The sequence below is a fragment of the Trachypithecus francoisi genome, unplaced genomic scaffold, assembly GCF_009764315.1.
Source record: "Trachypithecus francoisi isolate TF-2019V2 unplaced genomic scaffold, Tfra_2.0 Lachesis_group12, whole genome shotgun sequence".
NCBI lineage: Eukaryota > Metazoa > Chordata > Mammalia > Primates > Cercopithecidae > Trachypithecus > Trachypithecus francoisi.
Window position 1 is genome coordinate 16126078 of NW_022681457.1, and position 25633 is coordinate 16151710.

General features: G+C 52.3%; 1 protein-coding gene across 13 annotated transcripts in view; it reads left to right on the top strand.

Annotated features, from left to right (window-relative positions):
• The window catches only part of AKT2 (AKT serine/threonine kinase 2), a 51205-nt gene that overhangs the window by 21924 nt on the left and 3648 nt on the right, over positions 1–25633 (top strand). For 9 of the 13 annotated variants that reach the window (XR_004440582.1, XM_033225001.1, XM_033225002.1 and 6 more), the window contains exons 3-13: positions 3793–3921; positions 5574–5685; positions 17818–17971; positions 18440–18571; positions 20415–20480; positions 21466–21534; positions 22337–22459; positions 23903–24031; positions 24185–24399; positions 24981–25068; positions 25185–25287. Coding sequence is in view for 11 of the 13 variants with exons in the window: in XM_033225001.1 (XP_033080892.1) it covers positions 3793–3921; positions 5574–5685; positions 17818–17971; positions 18440–18571; positions 20415–20480; positions 21466–21534; positions 22337–22459; positions 23903–24031; positions 24185–24399; positions 24981–25068; positions 25185–25287 (1320 nt within the window). In the remaining 2 variants the exon portion in view is untranslated. Of the gene's footprint in view, positions 1–3792; positions 3922–5573; positions 5686–17817; positions 17972–18439; positions 18572–20414; positions 20481–21465; positions 21535–22336; positions 22460–23902; positions 24032–24184; positions 24400–24940; positions 25069–25184; positions 25313–25633 lie in introns of all 13 variants that reach the window. The other 4 variants (XR_004440583.1, XM_033225011.1, XM_033225010.1 and 1 more) reach the window with 4 other exon arrangements.

The following is a 25633-nucleotide window of genomic DNA, read 5'->3' on the forward strand; positions in this document are numbered from 1 at the left end:
CTTGGCCTCTCTTGGGTCTTCAGTGTCCCCATTCATGTTACAAGGGGCCAGATGACCCAGCCACAGGCCTGCCCTGTCATCTGGGATGGCCTAACTCTGACACACCTGTCTCAGGTTTGTACCCTACACACACACATGTGCACACCTGCACTCTTCGGCCTTTCCAGTGCCCATGTTTCTGAGTAGCAGCTGGCAGAGGTGGGCAAGGTGAGGTGGGCCCTGGGGTGCCCGACCTTGGGGTGATATATTCTATATTTAACTTTTTGAAGAAGCAGTTGCACCATTTTATATTCCCACCAGCAGTCCATGAGGGTGTCCGTTTATATCCTTGCCAACACTTGTTTTTTTTCATTACAGCCATCCTTGGGCATGTAAAGTTGTATCTCATTGTGTGTGTGTGTGTGTATGTGTTTTCTTTTTTCGAGACAGAGTCTTGCCCTGTCTTCCAGGCTGGAGTGCAGTGGTGCGATCTCAGCTCACTGTAACCTCCGCCTCCTGAGTTCAAACGATTCTCAGGCCGCAGCTTCCCAAGCACTGGGACTATAGGTGTGCACCACCATGCCCGGCTAACTTTTGTATTTTCAGTAGAGATGGGATTTGACCGTGTTGACCAGGCTGGTCTTGAACTCCTGGCCTCAAGTGATCTGCCTACCTCGACCTCCCTAAGTGCTGGGATTACAGGTGTAAGCCACCGTACCTGGCCTTCATTGTGATTTTGATTTATGTTTGCCGGATGACTAATGATGCTGAACATCTTTTCATCTTTCTGTTGACCATTTGTGTATCTTTGGAGGAATGTCTATTTGAGTCCTTTGCTCATTTTAAAATCAGGCTGTTTGTCTTTTTGTTGTTGGCATTGTAAGAGTTCTTTTATGTATTCTGGTTAATAGACTCTTACTAGATTTCCAAGTATTTCCACCCCTTCTGTAGGATATCTTTTTACTTTCCTGACAGTGTCCTTTCACGCACAGAGGTTTTTAATTTTGATGAGTTCACTTTAAGTTTTTCTTTTGTTGCTTGTGCATTTGGTGTCATCTAAGAATTCATTGCCAAATTTAAAGTAATGAGATTTACTCGTATGTATTCTTAGACGGTTTTTGTAGTTTTAGCTCTTAGATTCAGGTCAATTCATTTTGAGTTTATTTTTGTATATGGTTTGTAGTGTGAAGTAGGGGTCCAACTCCATTCTTCTGAATGTGGATACCCAGTTGCCTGAGTTTCTTCATCTGCAGAATAGGGATAAGATTCTGTGGATAGGCTACTCTGGGCACATTGCCTATGGGTCACTGTTCCCTGCTCCTCAAGGAACAGTATTTAAATTAACAAAAAAAATTGTAAGGATATTTTTTCTTCTAGGTTTCTTTTCTTTCGTTTTGAAAAAATATAGTCTCTTTGTTGAAGAAACTATTCTTTCCCATTGAATGATCTTGGCACCTGTGTTGAAAAATCAATTGAGTGTAGATATTTGAGTTTATTTTTTGGCTCTGAATTCTCTTCCATTGGTCTGTATGGGTGTCCTTATACTGCACTGTTTTGATTACTGTAGCTTTATATAGTAAATTTGAAATTGGAAAGTATTTAATTTTGTTCTTCTTTTTCAGTATTATTTTGGCTCTTTGAGGCCTTTTGAAATTCCACGTGAATGTGAGGATTGACTTTTCTTTTTTTTTTTTTTTTTTGAGACGGAGTCTAGCTCTGTCGCCCAGGCTGGAGTGCAGTGGCCGGATCTCAGCTCACTGCAAGCTCCATCTCCCGGGTTTACGCCATTCTCCTGCTTCAGCCTCCCGAGTAGCTGGGACTACAGGCGCCCACCACCTCGCCCGGCTAGTTTTTTGTGTTTTTTAAAGTAGAGACGGGGGGGGTTTCACCGTGTTAGCCAGGATGGTCTCGATCTCCTGACCTCGTGATCCACCCGTCTCGGCCTCCCAAGGTGCTGGGATTACAGGCTTGAGCCACCGCGCCCAGCCTGACTTTTCTATTTGTGAAAAAAGAAAAAGCCTGTTGGAATTTTGATAGGGTTGGCATTGAATCTGTATATTTCTTTGGGTAGTATTGCAATCTTAACAATATTGTCTTCTCATCCATGAACATAGGATATTTTTACATTTATGTAGATTTCTAATTTCTTTAAACAATGTTTTTTAGTATACAAGCCCTTCACCCCCTTGGTTAAGTATTTTTTTGGAGGCTTTTGTAAATTATTATTATTTTTAAAAGCTAGGGTCTTGCTCTGTCACCAGACTGGACTGCAGTGGCACCATCATGGCTTCAATTTCCTAGACTCAGGTGATTCTCCCATTCCAGCCTCCTGAGTAGCTGGGACTTCAGGCACACGCCACCATTCCTGGCTAATTAAAAAAATTTTTTTGTGGAGACCGGATCTCACTGTGTTGCCCAGGCTGGTCTCAAACTCCAGACTTAAACCTGCCTCAGCCTCCCAAAGTACTAGGATTTTACAGGTGGGAGCCACTGTGCTGGCCTTTAATAGCAATGTTGAGGTAAAATTGATGCACTACATTATTCATCTATTTAAAGTATACAGTTCAGTGGCTTTTAGTGTATTCAGAGTTGTGCATCTGTCACCATAGTCAGTTTGTTTTTGTTTTTGGTTTTTTTGAGACGGAGTTTCGCTCTTGTTGCCCAGGCTGGAGTGCAATAGTGCAATCTCGGCTTACTGCAACCTCTGCCTCCCGGGTTCAAGGAGTCTCTGCCTCAGCCTCACAAGTAGCTGGGATTACAGGTGTGCACCACCATGCCTGGCTAATTTTGTATTTTTAGTAGAGACGAGGTTTCTCCATGTTGGTCAGGCTGGTCTTGAACTCCCGACCTCAGGTGATCCACCTGCCTTGGCCTCCCAAAGTGCTGGGATTACAGGCGTGAGCCACCACGCCAGGCCCTACTTTCATCTGTATAGATTTGCCTATTCTTGACATTTTGTATAAATGGAATCATAATGATATGTGGTCCCTTTGTGACTGGCTTTTTTCACTTAACATGAGTTATGGTTCCTCCACATGGCAGCACGTCTCAGTACTTCATTTCTTTTTATGACAGAATGGTTTTCCGTTGTATGGATCTGCCACATTTTGTTTATCCATTCGTTGTTGATGGACATTAGGGTTGTTTCCAAATGATGGCTATTATGAATAATGCTGTTGCGGACATTTGTGTGTAAGGTTTTGTGTTTCACCATCTCCTTTTAATCCTTAGCAGCTCTCTAAGGAGTGGGTTCGTGTGTGTGTGTGTGTGTGTGTGTGTGTGTGTGTGTGTAGGGTGCTTGGATATTCGTGGTGAAGAACAGTTGGAAGGAATCAAGGGGTACTGGGAGGGTGTGGCAGCAGTGCCACACCAGCTGGCACAGAGGTGTTTTGGCATTTGATCTACCTGCACAGCTTTATTGGTGAGTCCTAGCCTGTGGGATTTGGCCTTACAGGGCCACAGGGCAAGTGTGTTTGGAAGCCGGGGCCTCCCCTGGGACTAGGCCAGGAGCTGGCACAGACAGCTTGCTCCTGGCCACACGCTGAGGCAACTGGTGCCCCAGGGCACTGCTGTTGGCACCTTCCTGCCAGGCATGACCTGTGGATCACCCGGGCTCAGCCCAGCGCCCCGGCCTGCGTCAGCAGGGGCCACCTGGAGGGCTCCTCCGGGAGGGGCATTCTCGTGTGTCCCCCGCACTCCCCCGCCCCGTGGTACCCCTCGTGAGTCACCATCACACTGGGCCTCCTGCCACCCACCTGGGACATTGCTCAACTTTGTCCTAACCTCTCTCCCTCCCCTCCTGCCTAATTCCAGGTGAATACATCAAGACCTGGAGGCCACGGTACTTCCTTCTGAAGAGCGATGGCTCCTTCATTGGGTACAAGGAGAGGCCCGAGGCCCCTGATCAGACCCTTCCCCCCTTAAACAACTTCTCTGTCGCAGGTGTGTCTTGGGATGAGTGAGTGGGTCAGTGTTCTGGTGCTCACAGAATGGCTGGCAGGTCTTAGGGGCTCGTGGGACTTGGTCATTGAGCCTTGGGCCTTTCCTGGGCCTGCCTGCCCTTGGATCCATTTTCGCCCTTCCCCGGCTCTCCCTCCTTGTTAGCTGGCCAGGTGGGGCTGTCCTGTGGGGAGATGCAGAGTGGGAGGGAGGGAGAAGCCAGGGCACTTGCCCACACCCAGCCCCATGCATCGCCTCCTTGTGGTGCCAGCATCTGTCGGCCAGGCCTTGGGATCCCCAGCTGGTGGCAGGTGCGTCCCATCCTGCACTTTGGTAACAGCCTCCATCTTCTGTCCCTCGGACGTAGAGGGGTCGCAGCTTCCCGCTCAGCCAGTCACAGGGCTGGCCTCGCAACATCTGTCCCTCCGTGATACCCAAAGGGATGCCTTCCAACCAGACCCTGGCGGTGAGGTGTCACAAGCCCCAAGCCCTTGACTGAGCCTTGGAGAATACAGTCCTATCGATACCCCTGCCCCTTTCCTCCTCCTTCCTTCCTTGCTGACCTGGTGGGTCACCATGTCCTGTTGTTCTGCCTGCTAAGAACGTTACAGAGGCACCCCCATCTCCACCGCCAGGGCCTTAGCTCAGACCACCGTCCTCTCCTGCCATGCTCTGGAACCCAGCATCCGTCCCATGCTGCTCTGCGTGAAGCCTTTTTCTGGTTGCTCTCCACGTGTGCTGGTGACCCTGACATATCTGTTCCCAGCCTCAGTGTCTCGCTAGAACTCACAGCCTGTCCCAGGCTGCTCCTTGGACACGTCTCCCCGAGTGTCTTCTAGGTCCCTCATACCTGCCACATCCCAACCTGACCGTCAGGCCTCTCCCAGCTTTCTATTCCTGTCTCCGTCTCATGGACAGCAGGCCAAGAGGCCTGGGCCTGGTCCTCAGTGCCCTCTCCCCATGGCCTATCTGCAGGGCTCCACTTTGGTGTGGCCCCATCCTCCCTAGCTGGCTGTCCACCTCCCTGGCCTTCTGACCTTCAGTCTCACCCTCTACATGGCAACCAGAGGGATCAGTCTCAATCTGTTTGTGTCCTATCTAAAGCCTTTGGGGCTCCTTGCTGCCCAGAGGACAAAGTCCAGATTCTTTCCCATGGCCTCCAAAGCCCCGCCTGGCTGGCCCCAGCCCACCTCTCCAGGCCTGTCTCTCACTTACCCCTCCTTACCCTTGGAGCAGAATTGGCCACCCGCTGAGGATGTTGAACCTCCTCTCACCTCTGGGCATCTGTTCTCCATGTACCCTCTAAGTTCCCTTTTCCTTCAGGGCTTAGTTCAGAGAAGCTGCTTCCTCTGAGAAGTCCCCCCATCCCCCAGGCTGGGTTGGATGCTGCCTCTTAGCTTCTGCACACCTCTGGGCTTGTCCCCATCATGGCCCTGTCTATGGAGCCATCACTTTCTGGTGGGCTCCTCTCCTTCCACACACACACTAGACCCTGAGCCCTGTGAGAGCAGGGCCAGGGCTGTCTCAGTCCCTAGAGTGTCCCCAGCACCATCTGGCATGGGGCTGGGCCTGTGGGAGGTGGCTCGGGCACTTTGGGCTGCAGGCTGGCAGGGCTGTCCCCTCAGCCCGCTGCTGTCTGCTCCCTCTGCCTGCAGAATGCCAGCTGATGAAGACCGAGAGGCCACGGCCCAACACATTCGTCATACGCTGCCTGCAGTGGACCACAGTCATCGAGAGGACCTTCCACGTGGATTCTCCAGACGAGAGGTGAGTCTGGGCCTCTGTGTGGCTACCCTTGAGAGGGACCAAGCCTGGTGTGAGGAGGAAAGGTACAGATGGAGAGATTTTCCCTGGGACCCTACATAGGGGTTTCCAGTCTGCACTTCTGGTGGGGCGGGGGGGTCTCCCCAGCTGGGGCTGTGAAGAGCTGGAGTTCTTAGTCTGAAGACCCTACTCTGCTCTCAGACTTGCGGGTGCATTGGAATCACAGGCAGAGCTCATGAAAAGTCTAGACCGCTGGGCCTCGTTTCAAGACCTGTGACTACCTAGAGATCTGCCCAGGGTCAGGGAACTACATTCTTTTTTTTTTTTTGAGATGGAGTTTCTCTCTTGTTGCCCAAGCTGGAATGAAGTGGCACGATCTCGGCTCACTGCAACCTCTACCTCCCAGGTTCAAGCGATTCTCCTGCCTCAACCGCCCGAGTAGCTAGGATTACAGGCGTGTGCCACTATGCCCAGCTTAGTTTTTGTATTTTTAGTAGAAAAAGGGCTTCTCCATGTTAGCCAGGCTGGTCTCGAAACTCCTGACCTTAGGTGATCCGCCTGCCTCGGCCTACCAAAGTGCTGGGATTACAGGTGCGAGCCACCGTACCTGACCCTCTTTTTTTATTTTTATTTTTCGAGACAGAGTCTTGCTCTGTTGCCTAGGCTGGAGTGCAGTGGCACCGTCTCAGCTCACTGCAACCTCCGCCTCCCAGGTTCAAGTGATTCTCCTGCCTCAGCCTCCCGAGTAGCTGGGATTACAGGCACACACCACCACACCTGGCTAAGTTTTGTATTTTTAGTAGAGACTGGATTTTACCATGTTGGCCAGGCTGGTCTCAAACTTCTGGCCTCAAGTGATCTGCCTGCCTCCAAAGTGCTGAGATTACAGGCATGAGCTATCCTGCCTGGCAGGAACTACGTTGTTAATGAGCATCTCTATTGATTTTGAGGCAGGTGGTCCAGAGAGTCATTTTAAAAAGATCAATTTAGTCATCAGAAGAGATGATAAAGACTCATCTGTTTCAAAACTGAAACAGTGTAAGGTGGAGCTTCCCCCACCCTGCCCTTTCCATCCACCTTCCCGCCCCCCAGTTAATCACTGTTCTTAGGTGCCCTCGAAGAGCAGAGGGAGACCTTTGTGCCCCCCCTTTTTTTTTTAATACAAAAGGTGGCATTGTACATGCTTCTGGACTTGCTTTTCCCTTAGTGTACCTTGGAGAATTTGCCTTGATATATGGAGAGATGCGGCTGCTTTGTTTCATGTTTTGCTTTCCCTTTTTTTTGGACAATTGGATATGCGTGTCCCAGGTGTGTTTATTTAGCTGTTTTTTATTGTGATGCCGGGGGTTGCTTCCAGCCTTTGGCTCATTATAAGCAGTGCTGCAGTGAAATAGCCGTGTCTGTCTTGTTCGATGTGTGCACAGGTAGAGCTGTGTGACGAGTGCTTAGATGCAGGATTGCCGAGTCACTGGGAAAATGCGTTTGTAGTTTTGCGATGTTTCCATTAGGCGATATCTGAGAGTGCCCCCATGGCCTTGTGTTTTCCAACATTTGGATTTGTACCAGTCTGAACAGTGGAAAAATTCAGCACTTTGGGGTGTTTAACTTTCCTTTCTTTCTCTGTGGATGAGTTTGACCCTCAAGGGCCATGTGAGTTTCCTATTCTGAACTGTCTATATTATCTATTTTTCTGTTGGCTAGTTGGTCTTTTTCTTATTTATGTATTAGCTCTTTATATATTAAGGAGCTTAGTCCTTTGTAATCAGTGGGAAATGTTTCTTTTTCCCACTTTGTCCTTTTGGGCTTCACTTTGAGAAACAGTCTTCTAGCTTATCTATGGGGTAAGGTTTCAGCAGACCTTCTGGAGAGCCCTAAAATAGTGCCGTCCAAGAACACTTCCGGCCATTGTGGAAATGCCCTGTGTCTGCACTGTCCACTAGGCACCTTTGCCGATTGCCTGTGCCAATTGCCTGTGCTGACTGTGCCAATTGAGCATTTGAAATACAGCCACCAAGGAATGGATTTTTTTAGTTTATTTTAATTGATTTAAACAGCCACATATGGCTAGTGGCCACCTTCTTGGACAGTACAGCTCAGGAGCCTACAGTATCATGAGACTTGTTACTATAATCTATACTATAATTATCGTTGCATATCCTCCCAAGGTAAAAAATATACTTGCCCCACTGAGGGGAACAAAATTACCGTTTCAAGCCAGCTGAGGTGCTACTCAGTTGAAAACCATGGACCAAAGCATGAATGGCCAATAAAAACAGATCAAAACCAGTAGGTGTATAGGTCCTGGGTGTTGGGGGCTGGGTTTTGAAGACTGGATAGGAGTTGGCCCTGGAGATAGCAAGGAAAAAAGTTCAGAAGGGACAGCATATGCAAAGGCCTGGAGGTGAAATAGCTCATGCATTCCAGCCACCACAGGGGTTTCTGTGTCACTAGAGAACCAAGGGGCCAGGAGTGTTGGGAGAGGGGAAGTGGAGGCGCTGGAAGCTGGAGAGCTCAGCCAAGGCCTTGGACTCCAGTTGGAGATCCCCACAGGGCTTGGCAGGTGCTTAATAAATTGGGATTTGTCCCAGAGTTGTTACACGATGCAGGGGGATGATAAACAGGAGCGGCTGATGCAGCAGTACCTGGCATAGTTTGCCAGCCTGGAATGGGAGCGGGGAGCCAGCAAAGTGTTTTAGTAGGCAGGAGAGATGGTCTTGTTTCCATTTTCACAAGACAACATGCCCTTTCCTTTACCCAGATTCTGTAGGCTGGAGAGCCCCACCTGCCTTTTCTTCTTGGTACCTGCTGCTGTTGCCAAAGAGAAAACTGCCGGAACTACTAAGAGACCAGGTCCCAGATTTCTGACCTTAACTATGGATGGGTGGAGGGGGTGAGCCAGAAACCCAGCAAGAGGGAGGCCCCCTCCACTCTGTTCCTGGCTGACTGATGCTGTCCTCACAGCTCTGGCCCACATAGGCTGATGTCAGCTGGCCTCTCTTAAGCCTGGGGAGGGAGGCAGGGGTCGCAGGGTAGGTGGGTGCCGGTTGGTGACTACTTGTTGGCGAGGTGCTGCAGCGCCTCCTCACTGGGCTCCTGGTTGCCTCTCCAGCTTGAGAGACCGTCCTCCCTGTCCCCCACTTCACTGCAGACGTGTTTCACTTGGAGAAAAGTTGAAAGAATAGTATAATGAATGGACATCCAGGTGCCCCACTCCTAGACTCTGCAGGCCCGCATTCACCGTGTCTGCCTCATCTGGTTGTGTTTTATGCTGAACTTGAACTTGTGTTCTTACTTAGTGACATTTTTTAGTGTTTCAGTAGGCATCTCCTAAGAATAAGGACTTTCTCCTACAGAATCATGATGCTGTCACGCCTGAGATGATTATAATCTTTGTTTACTAGTAACTTCTCCTTATCCATGCCATACTTGAATTTCTTTAGTTACCTTTTGAAGGATATGCAACCTTTAGAACATGGTTTTTCAAACCAGGATTCATTCAAGGTACATGTCTCTTTGACTTGTTTTATTTAATCTAGTCCAGCCCTTTGTCTTTTTTTTCCCTCCCCAAGACATTGATTATTTATTTATTTATTTATTTTTTAACAAGCTAGTTGTCTTGTAGAATGTCACACCTTCTGGGTGTGTCATATTATTTTCTTCTGGTGTTGTTTACTTTTGTTCTCCATGTCTGTATTTCTTGTAAACTAGAATTAGGCCTGGAACAGGGTTGACAAACTAGGGCCCTGCCTTCCATTTTTGTAAATAAAGTTTTATTGGAACATGACCATGTCCATTTGTTCATGAATAGTCTGACTGCTTTTGGCTTACTATGGCTGAGTTAAGTAGTTGTGACAAAGACTGGCTTGCAAAGGCTAAAAAAATTAAATAATTGGCCCTTTTAAATTTTTAATTAAAATTTTTTAAATTTAAAACTTTTTTTTAAATTGAGATAAGTTCTTGCTCTGTTGCCCAGACTGGAGCACATTGGTGCAATCATAGCTCACTGCAGCCTCAAACTCCTGGGCTTAACCCATCCTTATGCCTCAGGATCCTGAGTAGCTGGGACTACAGGACTACTACTGGCTAATTTTTAAATTTTTTTGTGGAAACAGAGTCTTGCTGTGTTGTCCAGGCTGGTCTCAAACTCCTGGTCTCAAGCAATCCTCCCTCCTCGACCTCCCAAAGTGCTGGGATTATAGGCACAAACCACCACACCCCGCTTTCTGGTTCTTCATGGAAAAAGTTTGCAGACCCCTGGTCTTGGCAGTCAAGAATACTTTTAATAGTGCATCAGATGAGTATGATCCTTCTGTTGTTGTTGTTGTTGTGACAGGGTCTCTGTTGCCCAGGCTGCAGTGCAGTGGCAGAATCACGACTCACTGCAGCCTCAATCTCCCGGATTTAGGTGATCCTCCCACCCCAGCCTCCCTAGTAGCTAGAACTACAGGCGCCTGCCACCACACCAGGCTAATGTTTGTATTTTTTATAGAGACGGGGTTTCACCATGTTGCCCAGGCTGGTCTTGAACTCTGGGCTCAAGGGATCCGCCCATCTTAACCTCCCAGAGTGCTAAGATTACAGCCATGAGCCACTGTGCCTGGCCATGTGTGATCTTTTTGATATAAATCTTTTTTTTTTTTTTTTTTTCTCCTTCAAGACAAGAGTTTCATTCTTGTTGCCCAGGCTGGAGTACAATGGCGTGATCTTGGCTCACTGCAACATCTTCCTCCTGGGTTCAAGTGATTCTCATGCCTCAGCCTCCCCAGTAGCTGGGATGACAGGCACACGCCACCATGCCCAGCTCATTTTTTATTTTTAATAGAGATGGGTTTCTCCGTGTTGGTCAGGCTGGTTTCGAACTCCTGACCTCAGGTGATCTGCCTGCCTCGGCCTCCCAAAATGCTGGCATTACAAGTGTGAGCCACCGTGCCTGGCCTTGATGTAAATCTTATGTATTTTCTCTGCTTAGAACTCTGAATGGCTTTTACTCCCACTTAGAGTAAACTCCAAGGTCTGTGCTGTGTCCTGCAGAGTCCTGTATGATCCAGCCACCTCTCCAGAAGTGTTTCCTACCACAAGCACTCTCACTTAGCCACACGTCTCCTTGCTGTTCCTTAAACATGCCCTGCACATCTCTTGCCCGAGGGCCTCAGCACTTGTTGTGGCGTTTGTCTAAGGCCTTCTTCCCCGAGATGCCATCACAGCTCTCCCCGACTCCACGAGGTCTCTGCCCCAGTGCCGCTGCCCTGGTGCGTCCTGCCCCGCCTCCTTTCACTCTCTTGCCCTTCCCCAGCTGTGCTTTTCTTCACAGCACCTGTCCACCAAGTGGGGCATTTATATTTATTTATGTATCTGGCACACAAATGGGTGTTCAGTAAATGTTTGTTGGATGAAGAAAAAATAATTAAATTCTCTGAGCTAGATCCTGTTCCGAGGACTTTACATATATTAATGTATTTTATCCTCACAAGGAAGGCTATCCGCACACAGAGAGGGCCCCAGATGCCCTCTAGCTGTAAATGCCCCTCCAGGTCGGGGAGGTGATGGTTAGGGGAGAGTCCCCACAGTCAGCCGTCACTCCCGAAGTGATGAGGACTTGCTTGTGCATGAAGGACAGCCCTGCCACCTCCGCTTCACCGAGCTTCTCTCTGGGGTGCCCCGCAGGATGGCCCAGGGCTGGGGTTCAGGCCCTGGATTCAGGCCAGCTGCCACGTCCCTCCCTCAGTGGGGCTCAGTTCCCTGGCTGTTAGGGGGCTCAGGGGAGGAAGTAAACGTGAAGGCACTGGCGCAGGGCCTGCCCATGGCAGCTTTTGGCACACGCAGCGCCGGTGACTTTCTTACCTCTCTCTCCTCTGCCACCAGCATCTCTTTTGTGGAGGATGCTGGGGTCTCCTCTCACTACCCCCAGTCTGTAGCCTGCACAGCAGCTACTGACTTAAAACAGAAATCAGAGCCTGTTCCCCCCTGACTAAAACCCTTCAGCGACTTCCTGTGGTGCTGAGGATAAGACCCAGATCTCTAACATGGTGGCATGTAGAGCCTGGAGTGGTCTGGGCTTGCCCTCCTCCCTGTCCTCATCTCCTTCACTCCCCTCTGTTGGCTCCAGCCATTCTGGCACCTGTGCGCCTTCCACAGACACCCCAGCTTGCTCCTGCCCTGAGGTCTTCGCCACACAGTTCCCTCTGCCTGGGTTCCTTTCCCTCCCAATCCCCTGCCTCCTTCCCTCCGTTTCATTTATTTCACAGCTGTGTGCCAAGGGCCTGTTGTAGGCACTGGGGATGGCCATTGTTCAGGTCCTGGTTTAAACATCACCTCCTCAGGCCTCCTCTGACTGCCCTCTGAGAAGGAGTCTCCCTGTTTGGCCCCCACCTTGGACCTTCTACACACTTGTCTTCCCCTTCAGGTCAGGAGCCCCGATGGGCTTGTCCCCTGCTGCATCCTCAGTGCCCTGAACAAGCCTGGTGCACAGAAACACTCCACATTTGCAGGCCGGCTGGGCAAACTCTCATGACAGCGTTCTGAGACTTCACTGTGCTGGGCACTGCTCTCAGCACTTTTATGTCCAGGGTCTCATTTCACCCTGATAGGACCCTCTAGTGCCTCACCCACCGAGGCACAGGAAGGGCATACAGCCTGTCCTGTGTTGCCTGTAGGAAGGGGCAGAACTGGGATCCACGCCCAGGCCATCCCCCAGAGCCTGTCCTCTCACCCACTGTGAGGTCCCCAGCTGGTGTGGAAGGCAGGCAGCACATTGGGCGGCAAGGTCCCCACAGCTCCTGGCCCAGAGCCTGGGCTCGCCCTGTACTGTGCCCTTCCCAGTGTTGGTAGGGCGAACGTGGCTCCCACCATGTCCCTCCCCTGGCCCCGAGCCCAAATGAGGATTGGAAGTTTCCGAAAAATACCGACGGGAGAAGTGCTCTTGGAGGTAGAAGTGCCTGGGTGATGTCCCTGGCTTCTGTAGGTGGGCAGGTGAGCCTCTCTGTGCTTCGGTCTTGTCGTTTTAGCATGAAGTGAATGGCAGTACCTACTACACAGGGTTGCTGGGAGGGTGACAGGAGTCCTCCCGCAGAGCACACAGTGGCACCAGCCTCCACAAGTGGAAGATGTTCGTGGGACTGCTGTTGAGGGGCGGGGCTGGGGGCCCCTCTCTGAAAGGCGGGTGCAGATCATGGCTTCCGAGGAGAGTTCTTCCTTCGCTTTGCCCCTGGGCTCCCTGGCTGGGTCCCACGAACCTTCCCTAGAGAGGGTCCCTGCTTTACCCTCCTGGGTCTCGCATAGCTTTCAGCAGCTTCGCTGAGGCTCAGGGACAGGCGGGTGGTGCTAAGGAGGAGTAGGCTGTGCACAGGTGAGTCCCAGCTCTGCCATGTCCCTGCTATGTGACCTTCACAGGGGACTCCACCTCCATGTGCCTCGGTCCCCACAGCAGAAATGCTGGCTCTTGAGAATTGCAGTGCTCTTGAGAGTCAAGCAGGGTGGTGTCCGGAGCTGGCCATTCAGTATTGTTATTTTTACAGTCGTGGTTTCCCCAGGGCTCTCCTCTGGGGGCTGGAAGATACTTGAGGCCCAGCTTCATGGGGAGCTCCCCTTTGCCCCAGACCCCATGTTGCAAACCCTTGAGAAGGATCCTGGACATAGGCCCTTGCTTTTCGTCTGGAATTCCTAATGCTGCAACCTTGCAACTTTGGTCCAGTTAGAATTGGATCGGAGGCTTGTTAGGCAGCAGGCGAGCCCCAGTTACTCCCGGACAACCTCCTGCATCGCTGTGGTTTCTGGAGCTCTCTGTAGGGTGGGCAGTGGGAGCCAGGGTAGGTGGGGTAGGCCTGCCCCTGCAGGTGTCTTCAGCACCCTCCCCGAATTGAATGCCTTCCGCCCAGCCCTGTGTGCGGTGCTGTGTGCCCGCAGTCCACCAACCTCTTAGCCCCTTGTTGTGGGGAGAGCTGGGAGGGCTGAGCTCGTCCAGGTGGCAGAGCCACTCTTGGAGCCCCAGCTGGGGTGTCTCCAGGGCCTGTGCTCCTGATTCCCGTCTGGAGTAGCCTCCCAGAGCTGCTTCTGGGCTGGTGGTATGGCTGTGCCATCTTTCATGTATTTGGGTTCTCTCCACAGAGAGACCATCTGTGTTCTCTCCACCCCTCTCTTTGAAAACAAAGATGATACCATGCTGTACATCTTAGTCTGCAATCTGCCATCTTCACGTGACAGTCTCTCAAGATTTTTATATATGAAAGACATATTTTCCTTTTTAATATATTCACTGTATCTCTTAGGAGATCTGTGATTTTTTTTTCCTCAATCCACCATCATTTACTCAGAGTCAGCATTAAAAAAATTTAAAATTTGTGAGAGGACAACTATGTCTGATAAAGCATGTCATGGAAGGCCGGGCACGGTGGCTCACACCTGTAATCCCAGCACTTTGGGAGGCTGAGGTGGGCAGATCATGAGGTCAAGAGATCGAAACCGTCCTGGCCAACATGGTGAAACCCTGTGTCTACTAAAAATACAAAAATTAGCTGGGCATGGTGACGGGTACCTATAGTTCCGGCTACTCTGGAGGCTGAGGCAGGAGAATTGCTTGAACCAGGGAGCCACTGCACTCCAGCCTGGCAACAAAGCAAGACCCTGTCTCCAAAAAGAAAAAAGAAAGAAAAAACCTGTCATGGAGTCGACTCCTGCCCCGTGCACCTCCCCCCCCCTTTTTTTTTTTTTTGGAAAACAGGAATATTAGTGTAGCGTTTGGGAATTAGGCTGTAATTTGTTCCAAAGAGGGCATGGGTTAAAGCAAGTTGAGAAATACTGGCTTGAGACGTTGGGCCAGGGAGTGCGGAAGCCAACATCTCTCTGCCTGGGTGTGCACCAAGGCTCGGTGTATGCTCTGCCCGGGTCTGCACTGGGCCTTGCTGCGCCCTGGCTCTGGGACCACCTGGACTTTGGCTGCCTCACTCTTTCATTACCCAAGTATCTACAGAGTATCCACCATGAGTTCTGGGGGCAGAACCGTGTTCAAAGCAGGTAGAAATCTCTGCCTCCATGGGGTGGACAGAGATGGGTTATGGGGACTCCAGTCTCTGAGTGGGTGGGGAGGGCAGCGTGTCTTTTGTGATTCCAGCTACCAAGGCTGGAACAACTGCTATTTTTCTGGAATCTGGTTTTTAAATCTGTGCCTCAGTTCCTCCTTCGTAACGGGTGGGAGTGGGAGTGGTTGATGATAGCGAGTGCTTCCCATGTGTTATTAGAGGCTGTTCCTTTTCCTCGACTCCCAGTTCCCTTTCCTGGAGGCAGGCAGGGCTCCAGGATCGTGACTTCTCTGCTGGAGATGTTTGTGCCTGTGTGAGTATGTGTCCGCAGAGGTTCATTATTTTCTAACTCAGGAGCACAGAACTGCACACTGTTCTTCACCTTCCTTCATTTTGAAATGTTTTATAGAGACGGGGCCTTCCTGTGTTGTCCAGGCTGGTCTGAAATTCCTGGGCTCGAACAATCCTCCAGCCTCTGCCTCCCAAATTGCAGGGATTACAGGAGTGAGCTGCCTCACCCGGCCCTGCACCTTCCTTTTTTCCTTAAGATGTCTCAGATCATCCCAAGTCAGCATACAGAGCTGCCTCAATCTTTCCCCCAGCTGCAGACTGTCTCATTGCACAGATGCCTCACAGGCATTCTACCTCACAACAGCCTGTGTGTTCAACACTGCTGTGATAGTTCATCAAATCAAAGGTGCTGTCGTCGGGGAGGCACCCCTATTTCGTATAGTGCCAAGAAAAAGGAGTGGCTAGTTAAATCAAGACAGACCCCAACTGTGAGATGCATCTGCATTTCAGCAGTGTCAAAATGTGGAAGAGGGTGCATGGTGGGACGGATGGAAATAGAAGTAGTTTCGCGTGGTACACCAGGAAACGAGACTGGGGAGGAATACAGCCCAGCAGGGTGCCCCGGCTTGGATTTTGAAGCCCAGTCCCAGCCACTTGTTCCCTGCCTGACCTTGGGTGGGTGCCCCAGTGCCTCAGGAACACAGGAGCAGTGACACTTGCCCTGGGGCGGGGGCCACCCTGGAAGATGCGTGTGAAAAGCTGGCTGCACTCCCTGTGGCTTATTTAAATCACTGGGATTTGGGAAGTTGCCTACTTGTACTCTTTGAATTTTTTCATTATTAGTAAACATTTTATTTTTTCTATTGGACATGTGGGTATTTTCTAGACACAAGCAAAATACACAGAGGGTTCAAAATGCATTGGGTTGAAAACACCTAATTGTGGTGTGGTCAAAAATGGGGGATGTGGACAATTTGGTGTCATTCAGCCTAGTATATTTTTCATTTTGGTCTCTGGTCATTTTCACTTATTAAGCAGAACCGTTTGTAAGTATCCAAAGAAAATTCTTTTCTTTTTTTTGCTGATTGCAGTGGCATGATCATGGCTCACTGCAGCCTCCACCTCCTGGGCTCAAGCAGTTCTCCCACCTCAGCCCCCGAGTAGCTGAGACCACAGGCATGTGCCACCACAACACCTGGCTAATTTTTTATCTTTGATCTCTACAAAATGGGTATCCGTGTTGCCTAGGCTGGTCTTAAACTTCTGGATGCAAGCCATCCTCCCACCTCAGTCTCCCGAAGTGCCAGGATTGTAGGTGTGAGCCACCGAGCCTGGCCCAAAGACATTTCTTTCCCAGCAAGTTCTAAACCATGAGTGACAGAACTAGTTTATTGTTTATTCTTATTATTATTATTATTTTGAGATGGAGTCTCGCACTGTTGTCCAGGCTGGAGTGCGATGGTGCAATCTTGGCTCACTGCAACCTCCCCCTCCCGGGTTCAAGTGGTTCTCCTGCCTCAGCCTCCCAAGTGGCTGGGACTACAGGTGCATGTCACCACGCCTGGCTAATTTTTTGTATTTTTAGTAGAGACTGGGTTTTACTATGTTGGCCAGGCTGTTCTCAAACTCCTGACCTCAAGGGATCCTACGCCTCGGCCTCCCAAAGTGCTGGGATTACAGGCGTGAGCCATCGCACCTGGCCTGTTTTTATTTTTTATTTTTGTTTTTTGAAAACTTTTTTAGAGATGGGTCTTGCTTTGTTGCCCAGGCTGGTCTTGAACGCTTGGGCTCAAGCACTTGGCCCACCTCGGCCTCCCAAAATGCTGGGATTACAGGTGTGAGCCACAGTACTTAGCTTCTAGTTGACTGTTTTTAAACCAGGCTCCCTTCTGCTGGGACCTGCTTCCTGTCCACCAGCTTCTCTCCTCTACATCCCTGGGCTGCCAGGACCTCTGTTCCTGCCATGCAGACTCCCTGCTCCCAGTGGACTGTCCCCTCCAGGGACCCTGTGGGCCAGCTCTTGCCTTGTAATGTCTTCAGCTCCTTTGGCTAATGAATGCTGCTCCTTACTCTTGGTTTAACTTTACAAAACATTGGTAACTTATAAACTGGAGCTTGTCATTTGTTCCGAAGAATTTACAGGAGCCCTGTCTCTCCCTCATTCAAGGCTCAGGGTGCTGGCTCATTTTCAAGGGGCTGTGAAAAGAGAGGGTCACTCCTTTTTGATCATTTGCCTGCTGCCTGGCTTCAGATCACCCTCAGGCCAGGTCACTTTAGGGAAATTGGTGATCTCTCTTTGTATTCCACTTTTTTTTTTTTTTTTTTTTGAGACAGAGTCTTGCTCTGTCACCAGGCTGGAGTACAGTGGCGCGATCTGTGCTCACTGCAACCTCCGCCTCCCGGGTTCAAGCAATTCTCCTGCCTCAGCCTCTTGAGTAGCTGGGATTACAGGCAACCACCACCACGCCCGGCTAATTTTTGTATTTTTAGTAGAGACGGGGTTTTGCCATGTTGGCCAGGCTGGTCTCGAATTCCTGACCTCGTGATCCATCCGCCTCAGCCTCCCAAAGTGCTGGGATTACAGGCCTGAGCCACCGCGCCTGGCCTGCATTCCACACTTACCCGCTCCTCACCATCACAGCCAGGGGTCTGTGGAGTTTCACTCAGGTCCCTTCAGCTCTCTCTGGTTCTGACAGATCTTGCCCAAATTCCCACGGGTATGTGGTCATTTGCTTGCCTGTTGCAGGGGGTGGCTGGGAGGTGGCACTCAGCCCTTTGACTCTGAGGCCCAGGACTCCTGGCTTCTGGGACTCACGTGTGTCCCTGACAGGGAGGAATGGATGCGGGCCATCCAGATGGTCGCCAACAGCCTCAAGCAGCGGGCCCCAGGTGAGGACCCCATGGACTACAAGTGTGGCTCCCCCAGTGACTCCTCCGCGGCCGAGGAGATGGAAGTGGCTGTCAGCAAGGCACGGGCTAAAGTGGTAAGTGCTGGAAGCAGGGGTGAGGCTGCCAGCCTGCGCTGCCCCCCACCCCCATTGCTGGCCCTGCTCTCCTTGGTTTCCATACACAGTTCAGGGGGCTCAGCTGAGAGACAACAGAGCTGCCCTGCAGGGTGGGGTGATTTCAGGTGGCAGGTGCCCTCAGGTCTTCTCCATGCCCGTGGGGGAGGGAGCAACCCTAGGTGGACCCACTGCAGCTTCGTCCTGGGAGGTGGTGAAGACCTGGCTACCCCCACATCAGAGCCCAGCCCTCCCAAGGCCCTGTGCCTGCAGAGCCTGGTCTGAAGGCCACTTCAGAACACACAGTTGCTGCCCAGAGCCTCCCTTCCTGCTCCAGCCTAAGCCGTTTGGCAACAGTGTCTTTTGGTTTTCCTCTTTCTTTTGTTAAAATTTCCTCCCATGGGCCGTGAGCCAGGCGCTGACTGTCCCCACTCTCCCTGTCCCTGGCAGACCATGAATGATTTCGACTATCTCAAACTCCTTGGCAAGGGAACCTTTGGCAAAGTCATCCTGGTGCGGGAGAAGGCCACTGGCCGCTACTACGCCATGAAGATCCTGCGGAAGGAAGTCATCATTGCCAAGGTGCGTGCCCCGGGAACTGTGCTTGCTGGCCCCTGGGGGGGCTGCGGTCTGGAGCCTGACCCTGAGGCCTGGACGCTTACCCACGCTTTCTGCTGCCGTGGGCTTATTTCCCCCACAAGTTCCCTCCAGACAGAAAAGGGGGAGCCTGAGGCCCAGAGAGGAGCAGCAGGCCTTGTTGCTGAGTCCCCACTTCCACCCTCTGGTAGGGGCTGGGGGTGCCTGTGGAGAGAGCGAGCCTCGGGGCCCCACCCAGCAGGTACTGTCAAGGGAGGCTGCGGCCTGTTGGGGAGGCTGTGAGGACGTTCCTGTTGGGGAGGCCAGGGCTCTGCTCAGGGTATCCCAGTTGGAGGCCGGGCCAGGAATGGAATTCTACTTTTTCCCTTATTTGAAGTTTTTGTAGTGGAAGATTCCAAAAATATTCAAAAATTTAAAAAGAAAATAAATATTACGGACCCCCATGTAGCCACTGTCCAGTTTAACCAGTTATCAGCGTTTAGCCAGCCTTGTTTCCTTAGCTCTGCCTGCCCCTCTTGTTCTGGAATACTTTAAGGCCTGTCCTAGACATCACGTCACTTCACTCATCCATACTCGAACACGTGCCCTGACAGATGAAGGCTGTGAAGAATATAATTGTGGTGCTGCCATCAGAGCCAATCGCATTAACTGTTCATTCCTGATGTGATGATTGGGCCTAAGGCAGCATTCCTCAGCCTCAGCACTGTTGACATTTTGGGACAGATTGTTCTGTGCTGTCGGGGCAACCCTGTGCATTGTAGGGTTTTAGCAGCACCCCTGGCTTCTACGCACTAAAGCCAATAGTAGCTCCCCAAGTTGTGACAATCAAAAATGACTTTTGGGTTGGGTGCTGCAGCGCATGCTTGTAATTCCAGCACTTTAGAAGGCTGAGGTGGGAGGATCGCTGGGCTGGGCTCGTTGACCAGCCTGGGCAACAAAGCGAGACCCTGTCTCTATAAAAATAAAAATAAATTAGCCGGGCATAGTGGCGTGCACCTGCAGTCCCAGCTGCTCAGGAGGCTGAAGTGAGAGGATCAGTTGAGCCTCAGAGGTTGAGGCTGGAGTGACCCATGTTCACACCACTGCACTCCAGCCTGGGCAACAGAGCCAGACCCCCAGCTAAAGAAAAAAAAGACTTTAGACGTTCTCAGGTGTCCCCTGGGGATCAACTTGCCCCAGGGAGAGCCTGTGTGAAGTTGCTGCAGGTGGCTCCAGATGTTTGGAACCTCTCCTGGTGGTTCTGCCGTACAGTCAATTAGAACCTGAATTAGAGTCACCCAAAGGGCTTGTGAGACAGTGCTGGGCCCACCCTGAGTTTCTCACCCAGTGGGCCTGGGGGTAGGTCCCAGGAATTTGCATTGCTGCCAGTTCCCAGGCAGTGCTGATGTGCCCCGTGTGGGGACCACACCCTGAGAAGCACTGCTTTGCTGTCTAGAGCTTCGTTAGGCCCAGTTCCTTCTTTGGGCAAGAACGCTTTCTAGGCGGGGCTTCCCACAGCCTGTGGTGGCACCTCGGGGCTCTTGTGATGTCTGTTTGTCTCCCCTGCAGGGATGTCACAAGTGTCTTGCCCCTAGCAGCCTGGTCCCTTCATTGTGACATTCCTGCTGACTTTTCACCTGTGGCTTTGAGAGCCACTGATGATCCTCGTCTGGGTCTGTTATTTGCTGAGGGCTTGCAGGCCTTCACATTCCACTCCTGTGATTGTTTCTGCATTTATGGATGGGAATGGAATTGCATCTCACAAGGCCTTGCTCCCCTTCCTCGGGTCGGGGTGGGGTGGGCAGGCATGGTGTTGCCCACCAGCCCCTCACCCACAGTCTGTCTGCAGGATGAAGTTGCTCACACAGTCACCGAGAGCCGGGTCCTCCAGAACACCAGGCACCCGTTCCTCACTGTGAGTTGCCCTCCCCCTCCCAGACAGTGTGAGGCCAGCCTTTGGACAGAGCTCAGAGAAAGAGCCCAAATCTTCTGCTACAAAGCACAGCCTTGGGGTAGGCCAGGCGGGCAGGGCACGGTGTTGCTGCGCCCTGCCAAGTCATCGAACCAAGACATGGGGTGGGGGTGAGCAGGCTCAGGGAGTGGGAGGGTGACAGCTTCTTCAGAGATGGTGGCTTCGTGTAAGCACTTGAACCAACTGAAGATAACACATTATTTGATGGCTGCTGTCTCTATGAGTTAGGGCATTTAGCCCAGCTGGTTGAAGTAGAAATATATATTTTTTTGTTTTTGTTTTCAGATATGCTCATAGAAGCAGATGTGTTAGCATTGTGTTGTCTGTCAGCTTGAACTGAGTAGATGCCTATTTGGGCTGCAGTCTCCATCGAGGCCAGTGGCCACCAGTTAAATGGATTAGATTAAGGATGGCATATGTGTCATTTGTTTATCTCAGTTGCTGTCCAGGTATCCTATTAAGCCATGGTACTTTTTCGAATAAACTCTTATGAGGTACCACAGAGTAGAAAACAGAATAGTTGAGTTGTCATGAGCTGAGGGACCCCCTGTCCATCCTGTCATTGAAGTTGGCTCCCAAGCCTTTGCCACTCCCAGCCACAGCAGACATCACTTGTGTGTGTAAGTTGAACACATTTTACTGTAAAAACAAGAGCCCTGGTTGCTCTAGTTTTCCCCTGGCTGTGCCTGATGGAGGCAGAGGACAAGATGGTTCAGCATGTAACCCTTTCCTACCCGCAGAGCCATGCCTTCACTTAACGCCCCAAAAGGTGCAGCCAGTATGTGAACCCCATCTGGCTGATTCCCGGGGGCCCCAGCCAGGGCAGCGTGTATGTGTGCAGAATAAGCAGGGCCAGGGCCCTGCCCTGGTATGGCTCAGCAGAGTCCTCCTCCCTCCCACCTCCTACCCTGCTGCCTTCATCCGCCAGGCGCTGAAGTACGCCTTCCAGACCCACGACCGCCTGTGCTTCGTGATGGAGTACGCCAACGGTGGCGAGGTGAGCCGCGGCTGCCTTGGCTTTGCCCTCTGGGGACGTCTTCCTTAGGGTGGGGCGGGATGGAGAGGAGCTGTGGGTGAGATGGAAGGGTGGAGGGAAATTTCAGTGTCATCTTGTGCTCCTCTTCCTTGAGGCAGGTGGCATCATCTCCATTTTGGGGGGCCGTCACTGAGGCTCAGAGAGGTTCAGTGGCTTGCCCAGGTTCACACAGCTAGTGAGTGGGTGGGTCAGGGCCACACCAGTCCAGAGAGGTGTGGAGAGGGCTGTGGGGCAACAGCACTGGGAAGGATGGTCTTAAAGGCCCCAGAAAAGGCTCCCAAGGGTTAAAACCTAGCAGCCTTCTGTTCCCGTGTCCTTCCGAAGTGGATTCCAGCAGCCACTCAGCTCCCCCTCACAGAGTTACCTCACTTCTGTCACCCACTGCTTGCCTCGCGCCTTCTCTCTGCAGCGGTTGGCACGCCTGTATTGGGATGGGAGGTTTGCTCATCCGTCCGATCTGGGCTTGCCCACGGCCTGTTGCTACTTGGTCGTGACGTGTGCTTCTCTTTGCCTCCATGCTGTCCTCCCTCCTCTGTCTTGGATGTCCCTGTCGTACCCTCTTGTGGGTGTCTCCTGGTGGACCCTCGCCCTTCACCCCCAGCTCTGTGTCACTCGTGAGCTTCTGCGCTGTGCCTTGTTTGGTCCCTCTAGCTGTCACTTACTGGTTCATGACACAGGTGTCACCACATCACTGGGCTGGGAAGGTGAGGTCAGGTGGGTGGGCTGGGGCCTGACCTCCTCTCCTCACCCCTTCCTCCCGCAGCTGTTCTTTCACCTGTCCCGGGAGCGTGTCTTCACAGAGGAGCGGGCCCGGTTTTATGGTGCAGAGATTGTCTCGGCTCTTGAGTACTTGCACTCGCGGGACGTGGTGTACCGTGACATCAAGGTTAGTGGCAGGGTGTGCACCAGGCTGACCTGTGGCACGCACACCACATGGGACTCACACTGGGGAGGTGGGGCTGAGGCCTTCTGCCCTGATTCGCCAAGCTTCCCACCAAGGTCCAGGGTGGTGGTTCTGTAGCAAGTGGCCCCAAGTAGGGACCTTTCCAAGCCTCCCACGAGCACTCCTAGGCCGCTAGTGGAGTGTGAACTGACACAATCCCTACTTTATTTATTTATATTTATTTATTTATGAGGAGTCCTGCTCCGTTCAGTGCAGTGGTGCAATCTCGACTCACTGCAACCTCCCGTCTCCTGGGTCCAAGCTATTGTCCTGCCTCAGCCTCCCGAGTAGTTGGGATTACAGGTGCCCGCCACCACGCCCAGCTAATTTTTGTATTTTTAATAGAGATGGGGTTGCACCATGTTGGCCAGGCTGGTCTCAAACTCCTGACCTCATGATCCACCCACCTCAGCCTCCCAAAGTGCTGGGATTACAGGTGTGAGCCACCGCACCCAGCAAAGTTTAGAAGATAGTTCGGTAGTGTGTGCACAAGAGAAGTGGGTACACACATTCACCTTAGAAAGTGTCCCCCTCACTCAGCAGCAGGACTCACTCTAGCCCCAACTGGAAAAACCCAAGTACCCACTGTGAGAGGAGAGGTCAGACCCACTGTGGAGTGTTCGCACAGTAGGGTGCCACACAGCAGTTAGGAATGAGCTACAGCGACATGCGACAGTGTGGACGCATCTCATAGGCTAATGTCGAGGGAAAGCCGCACAGAGGAGGTGAGTCCACAGTTCATAGGTGTGTCTGTGTGCAGTGGTACAGACGGGAAGTAGAGGTTAATTCTTGTGGAGGATGGTCAGTAAGTGGGAGGGGCACACAGGGCCTTCCAGGGGGAGATGCCATCTCAGCCTCGCAAGCAGCTGGGACTATAGGTGTGTGCCACCATGCCTGGCTAATTTATTTTTCATATTAAAAAATACGGAGATGGGTTCTTGCTGTGTTGCCCAGGCTGGTCTCAAACTCCTGGGTTCAAGCAGTCCTGCCGCCTAAGCCCCCCAAAGTGTGAGCCACTTTGCCTGGTTGCATATTTCATAATTAAAAGACAAAAAGTCTAGGAAAAAAAAATAGAAGAAAGCTTATGCCCCCATGTTGGAACATAAGAACCTACAGCTGACAATGGGGGCAGTGGGTGGACAGGGCCTGGCTCTCGGTTCTCCCTGCCCAGCTGTTTCCAGGTACCCTGGGGGTGGGCCAGGGTGTGGGGAGGGTTGGATCTGGCCTCTCTCTGAGCCTCAGAGGGTGAGGCTGTGTGTGCTGGGCCCAGCCTGGCATGGGAGGGTTGATGTCCAGGAGCCCCTGGCATCTTTCCCTGGAAGGAAAGGCTGGGGTAGCAGGAACCCCTCGGAGCACACGCCTGAGATCCGTTGACTTTTCCAACAGCTGGAAAACCTCATGCTGGACAAAGACGGCCACATCAAGATCACTGACTTTGGCCTCTGCAAAGAAGGCATCAGTGACGGGGCTACCATGAAAACCTTCTGTGGGACCCCAGAGTACCTGGCGCCTGAGGTGTCTGGGGTTTGAGGGGGGTAGGAACATGTGAGGCCAAGGGAAGGGGGAACCCCCAGACCTGTGTGTTTCCAGCCCAGATGCCCTGAGGGCAGGACTGTGATGCCAGCCTCAGGGCCACGGACCCAGCCCTCATTTCCCCTCCATCCTCAGGTGCTGGAGGACAATGACTATGGCCGGGCCGTGGACTGGTGGGGGTTGGGTGTGGTCATGTACGAGATGATGTGCGGCCGCCTGCCTTTCTACAACCAGGACCACGAGCGCCTCTTCGAGCTCATCCTCATGGAAGAGATCCGCTTCCCGCGCACGCTCAGCCCCGAGGCCAAGTCCCTGCTTGCCGGGCTGCTTAAGAAGGACCCCAAGCAGAGGTGAGGGCTGGCGTCGGCCCCGTCCAGTCCAGTCCAGTCCAGCCCAGCCCAGCCCAGCCCAGCGCCACCTGCTGCCGCTGTCCCTGCGACCTGGAGGCGGCAGCGTCCACAAGGGCGCTCGCTTGTGGGGTCGCAGTGTGTGTTGTCCCCACACAGCCCCTGAAAATGTCCACAGTGGCACTTAGGGAGTGCTCCCCCCAGGGCAGGCCCATCCTTGACACTGCCTTATGGGGGACACTTTTATGGGGACGCTGAGGAACAGGGCATCCCTAGGCCTGGCTGGGGCCGCCAAACCATATGTGGCAGAGCCAGGATAGGAACTGAGCCTGCCCTGCCAACTCCCTTTCTGGACTCGGGGTGAGGCCAGGCTGTGAGGACACATGGGTCCAGGTTGCTGACTCCCTGGCTCGGACCCTGGGCAAGTGAGCTCCCTCCCTGAGCCTCGGTTTCCTCCTGTGAAGTGGTGGTTTGTAGTCAAGACAGAATCATTAAAGGCCATACGGGGCCTGCCTGTGCCGAAAGCCCGTCTCCCCGAACCCAGCCGCTCTGGGAGGCAGGTGCTGACGGCCATCTCTGCCCAGGCTTGGTGGGGGGCCCAGCGATGCCAAGGAGGTCATGGAGCACAGGTTCTTCCTCAGCATCAACTGGCAGGACGTGATCCAGAAGAAGGTGAGCCCCCACTGCCTGCCCCAGCTGGACCCTCAGGGGCCCGGCCCACTCGTGGTGACCTTGGTTGATGCCTCCTGGCCTCAGGGTCCCTGAGCCTGAGCTCCTCTCCTCCGTAGCTCCTGCCGCCCTTCAAACCTCAGGTCACATCCGAGGTCGACACAAGGTACTTTGATGATGAATTCACCGCCCAGTCCATCACAATCACACCCCCCGACCGCTGTGAGTGCCTGGGGTCCCCGTGCTGGTGTGCCTGCCCCGGTGGTGGAGGGATGGGGCCTGCTCTTAACCCACTTCTCCAGGAAGGCCCTTGAAGGCCCCTGCTTCATGTCTGGGAGGTTTCCCCAAGGTCTGCTCTCAGGTCCTTTTGCTGTTGGTCCTCTTTGGACCTGGTGAGGCCACCAGGAGCCATTGGCTGCGGCACATTCTGTAGCTCACTGGGGGGTTCAGGGCAGGAGACAGCCAGGTCCGTGAGGCTGGCTGGGTTCACTGCTTTACAGCTGTTTGAGTTCTTACTCTGAACCCAGCCCGGTGCTGGGCTATGCTGGGGACACAGCATTGATTGAGG